At 48.1% G+C, this 11,486-nt stretch overlaps 2 protein-coding genes across 2 annotated transcripts; both read right to left on the reverse strand.

Annotated features, from left to right (window-relative positions):
* Positions 1 to 1,213: 1,213 nt before the first annotated feature.
* LTB4R (leukotriene B4 receptor) lies at positions 1,214 to 4,662 on the reverse strand. The gene is made up of 2 exons (XM_036734180.1): positions 4,603 to 4,662; positions 1,214 to 2,272 (listed from the first exon to the last, which is right to left on the reverse strand). The coding sequence occupies exons 1-2, from the start codon at positions 4,660 to 4,662 to the stop codon at positions 1,214 to 1,216; spliced, it is 1,119 nt and encodes a 372-aa protein (XP_036590075.1).
* A 4,615-nt stretch (positions 4,663 to 9,277) lies between these two features.
* LTB4R2 (leukotriene B4 receptor 2) lies at positions 9,278 to 11,275 on the reverse strand. Its single transcript, XM_036769622.1, is given in 3 exon segments — positions 9,278 to 10,481; positions 11,002 to 11,222; positions 11,225 to 11,275. Coding segments are annotated over 3 exon segments (1,476 nt in total).
* Between the last annotated feature and the right edge of the window lie 211 nt (positions 11,276 to 11,486).

Below are 11,486 nucleotides of genomic sequence, written 5' to 3' on the forward strand. Positions count from 1 at the left end.
TGTACTTTGCCTTCCATGGTTCAGGATAACCGGGGAGGTCCCTTTGTGGCTCTGTCTTCCCTAGCGACTCCAGACATTTGGGGCCAATGGCAGATGTTTCCTTTCTACTTTCTTACCAATGCCAAGGGAAAATGCCAAAGAAAAATTTTGCACTCAGATCCATTAGTTCCCCCGATGAAGATTTTGAGAAAGGCACACATTAGACCTTCCATTCTGAATCTACAAGCATAGGGTTTGATAGAGGGGGCCTCTGAGGCCACTGTTTATCCCTAGGGAATCAACAGAGTGATTTAAGAACAGAAATTGCCTTAAACTAGATATGAAAGGGAGCTTTGAAAGCTGACTTGTTAGATATTTCATTGTTTTAATTACCTCCTGTGTAAGACTAAAGTGATTATCAGCAGGAAATCTGAAAATCACTGATAGTCGCCATGGGCAGCACTCTAGATGTAGGTCATAAATGTGCCTTCTTTGTTCCAGCTGTGCAGGGCCAGCTGTGAGGAGTAAAATATATGTCTGTGCCTACATATACATATACATATACATATACATATACATATACATATACATATACATATACATATACATATACATATACATATACATATATATCTCCATTGATAAGAGCATCTTTCTTGATTTTCTTATGAGTGATCTGGAATTGGCAGGCTGCTATACAGCGGTCTCCTGGTTTAAAGCAATGTATTACCTAGTTTCCTGTATTCTGTTGACAGAAAAGTGAATCAGCCTCAAACCCAGTCATAGATGATGCCTCCTTCAGAACTACAAAGCTGTCAATCTTCTCACCTCTCTCCCCATGGCCTCAGCAATCCACCACAACAAGGTTTGCTGAGGAAAAGTCTGGGTTGTCCCAGTCAGCACTCCAGGGAGCTTCCCTCATGAATAGACATGTTTTCAGGCTTTAGTTTTTAATTTCAGAAACTGCATGAAGAGACAAATCAGAATGTGGTTCCTTCTCTCCTTCATCTTTTTCCATCTCTTCTCCTGATGTCCCACCCCTATGTCAATTCATCTCCTACATAAACAGACTATCAGTCCAAACTGAGAGCTTCCTCTGACTCCATGTCCCCTGGGGAAAATGACTGAGCTGGAATGAGACAGCATTTTGCTTCAGTCATTCCTAGGAATAGGGGAGCTAACCCCAGCACAGGCCCATCCCCAACTCTCCCTGCCCCAGGCCTCACCCAGTAGTTCAGTCAGTGGGATTGGTGGAAAGAGTGAGCTCCTCTGCTGGTCCGGGTTCCAGAGGATTATTGGGGTTGCTACGGGGTGTTTGAAGCTGGGTGGCCCTCCGGGTGCTGGAAATCTCTGAGCCAGTGCCCTCAAGGAGCTTGGCTACAAAGCCAACACCAGCTGAGCGGAGTAGCCCACCACCAGCACAGGCATACAGTATAGGGTTCAGGCTGCTACTCAGGAAGGCTAGGGCAATAAGAATGTTTCGAGCCAAGCTCAGCTTCTTCCCTGCCGATCCCTCCCCTATTTCATACCCACCCAGGGCCCTGGATGCCTCTCCCAGGTTCACAACATGGTAGGGCAGCCAGAAGATAGTAAAGGTCAAAATGATCAGCACCACCAGACGTCCAGTACGGCGACTCCGACGGAACCTAGTGGCCTGCAGGCGCCGCCCAATGTCTGAATAGCTGCCCACAATTGCGACAAAAGGCAGCACGAAGCCTGTGATGGACTCAAAGAGCAAATGGAAAGCTGCGTGGCCAAGGGTAGAGTAGCACGCTTCACATTTCACTCTGCCTGGCGCCACTGCGTGTACCTGCCGGTACACAATAACAGGGACTGCCAAGAAGGTAGAAACCACCCAGATGCCCACCAAGACTTTCCAGGCGACTGACTTGGTTCGAAATTTCTGAGAGAGGAAAGGGCGAGCTACAGCCAGGGAGCGATCGAGGCTCATGGCTGTGATGAGGAGGACGCTGGCATACATGCTGACTCCACAGATGTAGTGGCAGAGGCGGCAACCAGCCAGACCAAAGGACCAGGTGCCACCAGCCAGGGTGTGGAGGAAGAAAGGTGCAGTAAGTAGCACAGCCAGATCAGCCACTGCCAGGTTCAGGACCAGAAGGGCCGTGACAGAGCGATGTCGCATCTGGGCCAGGATACTCCACACCACAAAGCTGTTTCCAGGAAGTCCCAACACCAGGGCCAGTGAGAGCAGTATGATGGACAGGGACCGGATAAACATGAGGCTGGACGGGATTGGTGCAGGGGCTGTGGTGTTGGTAGCCATTGGGAAGACCTGGATGAGGAGGTCGGGAAAGAAAGGAAGGACTAGACAGAGGACAAAGGGAGAACTTCCTGCCAGCCTCTGTTTGGTGTCTGGGGTGCACCCACCTCATAAGGACCATGAGCCAAGGGCTCAGTACCTGACAGGCTTTCCTACACTGTGAGGCAGCTTCTCTGAAATCCTAGCATGTTCTAGTATCAGGATTTTTCAAGCCTGCTTTACAGGGGTTGTCCTACCCTGCTCCACTCATTCCCACCCCACCCTTTAGCTACCTTAGAAAAGAGATGGACCAATTTCCTAACTGGGCCGTAAGGCACAGAGCCAAATTGCTAAATTTGTAGTAGTTGCATTTCCACACCTCTATAATCCTTCTTCCCTTCAGAAAGAGGCTGAGTCTCAGAACAAAATGGAGTTTCCTCTTCCCCAGCCCTGTTCTGTAGTAGGTTCACCCATTCTCCTGTGTCCTCTCACACCTCTCTCCTGTAGGGATGACTTCCTGTAGCCCTAGAGCTAACTGTCCAATTCTCCCACCATGCTACCCTCTCAGTCCCCATCACCCCCAGCATTCTGATTGTCTCTCACCCAATTTCCCCTTTTCTCCTACATCCCTCTCCCCTAATTCTTCCCTTGGATATCTGAGATGCTACTGGTGTGGGAAGGAGTGAATCCAAATATTCCTCATTTTAAGTCCTCTCTCTCACTTATGGACTAGACCTTGTTTCCTTCATCCCCACCCACCATCTTGGACACTTACCTTATTTGCCAGAGGTGGAGGCCTGGCTGGCCCAGGGCTTGAATGCTACTGTCTTGTCAGTCAGTGGGGAAGGAAGTATTGGGGCAGCAGGGGTGGAGAAGGGGGAGGGGGCAGGAGGAGGATGAGAGAAGAACCCTTCTGAGGGGTGGTGCTTAATGTTATTTCCTACCTCTGAGCAAGAAATAGCCCTTTGTGCCCCAAAGAAGCAAGCAAGGAGGGAAGAGAGGTCAGGGAGGGTGGGGCCAGATGTGATGGGAAATGAGAAAAGGGAAAGGGGAGGGGGGAGAGGCGAGGTAGAGGTTCAGGGCTAAGAATCGTGTCTGAACACATCTAGGGTTGGTGCCTGGGAAGTATTAAGCGGGTGAGTCAAGTGTGGGGAGCGTAGTTTCCTTACAGCAGTATTAGGTTTTAATTTTTCACTAGGGTATAGCTAGTGTGGGTTACCTGGAGAGCTAAATTTCATCTCCCTCTCCCTTTCCCTTCCCCGCTTTAAGTGTTTTCCATCCTCCCTTTCTGGTCTCCATTTTGACTCATCCCCATAGCATCACAGTGGCATAAAATTCAAGCTAGAAGAGATATTAGAAATGGCCTGGTTCAACCTGCTCATTTTAAATTTCCAACAGGTCAGCCAAGGACCAGGCTGGGAAAACCCAGAACCTTTGCCCTCTCCAGCCCATCAGGTTGAGGTCCGAGGGATTCGTTGATTTTAAGTCAATCCCAGGATCCAGGTCTATTTCTCTTCACGGCTTAGGTGGAAAGAATCTCCCAAATCCAAATCAACCAAGATTCCTCTCAAAGCCAGTCCACATTCCCTCAGTAGAGACTAGACCCAATCTACTTTCCTGGCTTTGGATCAAAATGCTCACCTGCCCCATGATTAATGCTGATGTGTATGCTCTCGTAGATTCTCAATCAAAATTTTAGATCTAGACACTTGGGAGCTTAGCTAAGCAAAACTGGAAAGCAACGTCGCATGACAGAAAGAACGCTGAAATTGCTTTCAGAAGAACTGAGTTGGAGTCCTTGCTCTGACAATTCCTAACCACGTGTCTGTAGGTAATTGCGTAACCTCTCTGAGCTTCTGTTTCCTCAGCTATAAAATGGTGATGATGTATGTCCTCCTCACCTCACAGAATTATTGTAATGAAGGTACATTATAAACCTTAATATATTCTTTTTTTTTTGAGGGAGGAAGGCAGGGCAATTGGGGTTAAGTGACTTGCCCAAGTTTACACAGCTAATACGTGTGTCAAGTGTCTGAGGCTGGATTTGAACTGAAGTCCTCCTGACTCCAGGGCTGGTGCTGTACTCACTGTGCTACCCAGCTGCCCTTAAACCTTAATATATTATGTAAAAGTTATTAATTCCAGCATTGGCAGGCCCTCCGATTGCTGCACATTGATCTGCCCCGCAGAAGGCAATGAAAGAGGTGTAGACTTTGAGGAGGAGCCTAATACATGTTTGTTAAGAAGAGTTGAGACTGAGACCCAATGGACAAAAGGAAAGGTGGAATTGGCCGACTAGACCAGAGGCCGTCAGATGGCACAGTGCTGAAGACCTGAGTTCAGATCTAGCCTCCAATACTTACTGTGTAAGCTGTGTCACCCTGGGTGAGGCACTTAATTTCCTTTGGCTTCAGTTTTCTCATCTGTAAAAGGAGGATGGCAATAGCACCTACCTTTCACAGGGCTGTCATGAGGCTAAGATGACATCGTATTTGCAAAGTACTGTGTTAACCTTAAAGCGCTATCTAAGTATTATTACAGGGATCAAAAGATGGAAAGTATTCCAAAGGAGATTCTGGGTGAGTTACACCCCCAAATACCTCTTTGCATCGAGGTAGGGTGAGCATCAGAAGGAAAGGGAGGAGTCTCCTTCATTGGGGGAGCATCCCAGTGGAGCTGTCCCTTCGTCCCAGACGTTACTCTTTGTGAGAGGGGACTTTCTTTCATCTGACCATGAGCCTTCCTGCTATAGTTTCAGCAACTCACTTCCTCTTGTTCCATTCTCTGAAAAGATGCAGGAAGTAAAGATGATTACTGGGTAATTTTACCCTCCCCCAGCTATCTGTTGTCTTACTGGAGTAATGGGGGTAGAATGACCAAATAACCGTCAGGCAGAGGATATGAGGAAAGGTTTTGGACTGAAACCACACGGCCCGAGGTCCGACGTGAAAATTGTTAAACAATGAGAGATACAGTATGTGAGATGGGAAACGTGAGAGCAGAAGTGTGTAAATTCTCTGTTTCAGAGATCTTGAAGAAGAGTTGAATCCTGTTTGTCTGGGCTGGGGAAGTAACCATCTCACTCAGAAGCAAATGACTTTTCTTTTGGAGGCAGGGAAAGCAGGGTAATTGGGGTTACACAGCTAGTAAGCATGTCAAGTGTCTGAGGCCGGATTTGAACTCAGGTTCTCCTGACTCCAGGGCCCGTGTTCTACTTATTACACTACCTAGATGCCCCACAAATGACTTCTAAAGAAGGCAGTCAACAAAGAGAGCATTGTTTTCATAAAATTATAGGATTAAGAGATAGAAAGGATTTTAGAGATCATCTGGCCCAACCTTCTCAGAAACAAAATGACTATCACACAGGTGGTAAGTCATCCCTCAGGCCTTCCTTTCAACTCTTCCTTCCTCTTCACCAACAAGGACTGGACACAGAATACTCTATCTCCTTTCACCTCTCAGTGTTTTAGAGCACCATATTCCAGCCTAAGCATCTCAACAATGCATTTGTCATGATTGTTTTTATGTCATGTAAATATCCATAGCATGCTAAAATAGCTTTCCTCCTTTCCCTTTGCCAAACTTCAACCAAAGAGTAATCACAGAGGTTGAGGTGGGAGGGAAGATGCTAGGAAGTATATGTGTATATTGTGAACTTGCCAGGATAAACGGTGGAGGGAAAACAGAAAAAGAAAGAAATTTGCTGTCTATACATGTGTCTGTCCACATGGCCAGCAATCACATACACACATACATACACATTCAAACACATATATGCAAATTTCTTTATGCATGTGTATATGTGATTGCTGGCCATGTGGATAGACACATGTGTAGACAGCAAATTTCTTTCTTTTTCTGTTTTCCCTCCACCCTTTGTCCTGGTGAGTTCACAAGTATAACTCATCCTAGTAGATCGAAAGAAAAGGACCACATTTTCCACATGACTCCATGACTCACGGATGGGCCTAATTAAAGATTCTAAGACTTTAATTCCTGTGACACTGTCTGCCTACGGCACAGGATGATTTCTTCAGGAGACAGAAACTCAAAGAATAAAAGGGATCCATGTGGGAACATGGTCATATCAAGAAGCCATGAAGTGCCAGAAGAGGGACAGCAGCAATTCAGAGTTCTAAAGGCAAATTGAAAGAAACATGCGAAGAGTTCCCAATGGTGAACGAAAGGATATACATAACCTTCGGTTTGGTTGTACTAAAGACGGTGCTGTGCCTTCCCCATCCCAGAGCATGGGTCCTAGAAGAGATTGCTTTCCTCCCTATTTCTTGGGAATAGAGATCTTCATCTCTTACTAATTACCCAAGTCCCAGCTCTTAGTACGGTTCCTGGAATATGAGGGAGTTGTCATTTTTTAGTCATGTTCCACTCTCTGTGATCCCATTTGGGGTTTTCTTGGCAGAGATTCTGAAGTGGTTCGCCATTTCCTTCTCCAGCTCATTTTACAGATGAGGAAACAGAGGCAAACAAGGTTAAGTGACTTGCCCAGGGTCACACAGCTAGTAAGAGTCTGAGGTTACATTTAAGCTCACATTAGTCTTCCTGACTCCAGGCCTAGCACTCTATCCACTTTGCTACCCAGCTGCCCCTCAAAAAGAGCTTAATCAATGCTTGTTGACAGATTGATTATTTTTGTTCTTCTTGTTCAGTCATTTCAGCTATGTGTGATTCTTCATTCCCCCATTTTGGGTGTCTCCTTAACAAGATACTGGAGTGGTTTACCATTTACTTCTCCAGTTCATTTTATAGATGAGGAAACTGAAACAAACATGGTTAAGTGACTTGGCCAGGGTCACACAGCTAGTAAGTGTCTCAGGTCACTTTGGAACTCAGGCAGAATAGTCTTCCTGAATAAAGGCCTTGGCAATCTATTCACTGCGCCACCTAGCGCCCAAAACGTCAATTACATTGGCCAGGAACAGAACGCAGGTCAACTGCTCTGAAGGCAGTTACGCTCATCACCTTACATGCTGGTTTTAGTTTAAAGCTCTTTTACTAATTTTGTTTAGATGTTTTATTTTTCATTATGTATGTTCCTTGTCTCTTCTTCTAGCTTGATGAGACTTGAGTTTAGATAGCCTTAAAAGTTCCCAACCAAGCTAGGTGGAGCAAAATTATTAAGCAAATTTATAATGAATAATTAAGCAAAATTATATGCATTTATTCAAAGTACCCTGCATTGAACCTAGCAATCTGGTTGAATTCAGAGTCAAAGGGCACTTGGTTTCCATAAACTTGGGAGACCTAGATATGGGAGATCTGTGGATGACAACCAAGAAAGAGTAGCTAGGAGAGCCTAAGGGAAAGGAAGGAAAATACCAGGAAAGGAAGCTGCATTTGCCCTCTTTAAACTGACCTCAAATCTTGTTTTGGTGGAGACACATGGGCCACTTCACCCTTTACTCCTTCCTATGTCCCATCTATTCTCTTTTCTCAGGCTCTTTCCTTCCAAGCCCTTTCCACCCACACACCTCCCAGCCCAGTCAGCCCTGCTCACACCCCATTTCAACGGCCTATCTTGTCTCTTGGTGCCAACCCTGTTGGATGCCAGGTACCTGGATATTTGCTGGAGATCTGGGGAAAGGAGAGGGTGTCAGGTTGAGGAGAGAAATTCAGAGGCTTTTCATCTGAATCATAACAAAGCTATTTGTACACCCTAATCAAGGTTTTAAAACTGCATTCCTAAGACTTGGCCCCAATACCTTCAGTTTTCTTTGTGACAAGTAAATTAACCCCCTTTGACAGATCCACCACTTCATTCCCTTACCCACAGAGATCATAGACTTTCCACGCTTTCCAGTGAGCTTTGTTCATGCTTTTCCAGAAATGTCCTGTTAGGGAGTCACCATTTTGAAGGCCTTCCTCGGATTCTTTTAACGTCTCAATGGACCATGTTAACCCTTGAGTTGTCCATCTGTTGTCTCTTTTTTTTTTTTTTTTTTTGGTGATATGACCAGGATACTTCCTTTCCAAGTTATAGAAGTCCTAGCTGTCTTCCCTACCATTTCTCCAATAAAAATCATTGCTGGTAATAAGTTGTACCTGTTAATACAAACTGTGTTCTTTCCATTGACTTTTGGATTACTTATCATTTTGATTCTTCTGAGATAATGATGTAAAATATAACACCAAGAGGAGGCATGATCAGACCTGTGCTTTAGGAAAATTAGTTTGAAAGTTAAGAAGATGGATTGCATAGGGAGAAGACACAATGCAGGGTCTTGAACATAGTAGCCATAAATAAATGTTGAATTGGATTGATTAGGCAAATACTGGTATTAAAGGGAGAAACTTTTGTGGCAAGAAGCATTTTGGGATCGTTGTGACAGATCAACTCACATTTGGCTAATACCTCAAAAAAAATGCCTAGGTAATGAGGAATTTTGCTTTTCTTGTTTTCTCAATGGTGGAGGCAGGGAGTGGAAGGGAGAAAGGGTGAATCTTCATTTGAAAAAAAAATTAATGCAAAAAGAATACATTATGTGCCTTGGAGGGCAAAATTTTCTGTTACTAAAAAGAATTTACATGATCTTGCACCTCCCTGTGTTGCCCCCTAGGTGGCTGTCTACTCACAGCTGTTTTGAGGGAATTTCCCAGAATAAGATAGCCCAACCCTGGCCTGACCGCGTGAAGAAAAGAGGGGAGACCTTTAAAATATCCTTGTATTTTTATATTGGCTGGAAAAAACATTCAAATAACATGCATAAGGTTATGTAAATGGCCACCCATTGTATTTACAATCTACACCTCTGGCAATGTTGGTCAATAGAGTTGAGCACATGCATAAAAATAAGCCACACAACAAATTCTGCTCCCTGAGATCAGTGGGCCTGGGGTGCTCCCACCTTTAGGACTGCACAGTAACCTTCTTATCACAAGTCTCTGGGCCAGTGAGGAGTTCAGGCGGGAGTAGGGGGGTGGTACCCCTGGATTCTGGGGGAGAGATGTTCAAATACGTATAGGGAGCTGGTAGGGGAAGAAGTGTTGGAAAAATAGAGGGAAAGGAAGCGAAGGACTTCAACTTTTACAATCTGAACTGCCCCCCTGCACCCCGCCGCCGGGGTCACCATTCCCTCGTCCCTGCTCTGCCCCTCCCAGGCGTCTAACAGCTCGTAGCTCCATGGTCCCTTCATGGGAACGACTTGCCCCTCGTGCCTCCCCGGAGCCCTCGAAGATTCGGGTGAGGAAGCGGGGTCCAGCCCGGGGCAAAAGGTTCCCGGCAGCAAAGACGTAGAGAATGGGGTTGACGCTGGAGCTGAAGAAAGCCAAAGCTGTGGCCCCGGCCCTGGCCGCCTGGCCTGCCCCTCCAAGCCGTGCCAGGGACCCACCGGAAGGTGCCAAGGCGGCCGCCGCTTGCAGCAAGTTCACAGCGTGGTAGGGAGCCCAGAGTAAGCCGAAAGCCAGCACGATGGCGCTCACTAGACGGCCTACTCGCACGCCCTGCCTCCGCGAGCCCCAGAGCCCGCTCCGCAATCGGGCCAGAGTCACTCCGTAGCAGCCCAGTACCAATCCGAAGGGTAGCACGAAAGCCGTCAGGGTTTCCAGGACCAGGTGGGCCGCGGCCTCGCCAGATGAAGAGTGGCACAGCTGGCACACTTGTCCCCCCCACAGATGTCGGTAGGTGGCTGCGGGAAGGGACAGGAGCAGGGCAGCTAACCAGACTCCAAGCAGCAGGCGTCGGGCTAGCGCCGGGCTTCGCAGGGTAGGAGCCAAGAAAGGACGGGTGACGGCCAGGCAGCGCTGCAGGCTGAGCAGGGCGGTGAGCATGACACTGGCGTACATACTGACCGTGCACACGTAGTACACGGCTTTGCAACCAATGGCGCCCAGGGGCCAAGCCTGGCCAGCCAGAAAAGCCACGAAGAGTGGAGTGAGCAGCAGGACCGCTCCGTCGGCCAGGGCCAGATGCAGCACCAGGGTGGCCGCCAGGGGCCTTCCTCGAGCTGGCCTCCAGCCCACCAGGCTCCACACCACGAAACCATTGCCGGGCAGCCCCAGCAGAGCGGCCAGCAGCAAGAACACAGTGCCCGTGGCCCGCGAAGCTGGGGAGCTCAGGAGGGTCTCATTGCCCGGGGGCCGGAGGCAGAACAGCGTCATCTTGGGAGGTGGGGGGGAAGGTAGAGTTGAAAAAATGGGGACTGTATGGGAGAGATCAGGAGTGCCAAGATTTGGGACAAACATCTCCCCTGGTGCCTCTTATTCTCCTTGCCACGGCGCCACCCTTCCCCACCCTTAGGGCACTTCTCCCTTGGAAGTCAGGGGTCTCCCACCCTCAAATCTTCTTTTGTAACTTCAGCTCTTAGGATCAACCCAGCCCATAGCCTCCAACTGTTTCCCACTTCTCTCTCACTTCCTTTCCTAGAACCCAAGTGTTCGGTTCTTAGCCCTTCTTTCCACCCCACCGCCCAAGCCTTGGGCACCTTCCAGTCCCAAAGGGACCCGTGCTCCCTCCTTAGAACCCAAATTGTCCCCTCCACAAGCCCAGCTACGCTCCCGGGTCACAGGAGTTTTAACTCCTTCCCTACCTCTCTGCTCAGCCCCTCCGTCTTAATCCAAGCCCCCTCAACTGGTGAAGGCGGGGAGGAGTTGTGTAGTGAAAAAGGGAGCGAGCTGGGAGACTCACCCGGCGGAGAGAGCAATACTGGGAGGCGAAACTAGGTGACCCCAGAAAAAAAGCGAAAGGAGAACTGCTCAGGTGGCCAGTCAGATAGTAGGCCTGTCGGGTCCTCCGGGTCTGGAGCTGGGACAGGTGAGAGTTGGGGAAGTACGGGTGGAGCTCATCCCTGAGCCTATCCTGCCGCCCCTCCCTACCCTGAACTCCAGCAAGTCTAGGCGTGAAAAAGAGGGCTCCGCCTCCCCCAGGAAACAGGATGAACTGAGGGGGTGCAGATAAAGTTCCTTGGTCTAGGATGTGTGAATAGGGTGTCTCATTCCTTGTCCTCCCCACTGCCTCCCCCTTAAAGACCGAGTTTCTGTCTCCACTTCCCTCCCCACCCCATCCTTACCTCTGTGCATTCCTTAGTTTTTACATCTCCCTTCAGTGTGAGGAAGGGTGGGGGAGGAAAGAAAGACAGAAAAGGGAATCCAAATCCATTCTCCCACTGTGGCCTCCTAATCTTGGCGTCCTGTCTTTCCACACCATTGTTCTCCAGTTCTCCAACAGGTGACCCGCCTCCCAACCTCCAATTCTCTGGATCAGGCTCATGTCATATCAAACAATTCAGAT

This window comes from Trichosurus vulpecula, chromosome 8 (assembly GCF_011100635.1).
Source record: "Trichosurus vulpecula isolate mTriVul1 chromosome 8, mTriVul1.pri, whole genome shotgun sequence".
NCBI lineage: Eukaryota > Metazoa > Chordata > Mammalia > Diprotodontia > Phalangeridae > Trichosurus > Trichosurus vulpecula.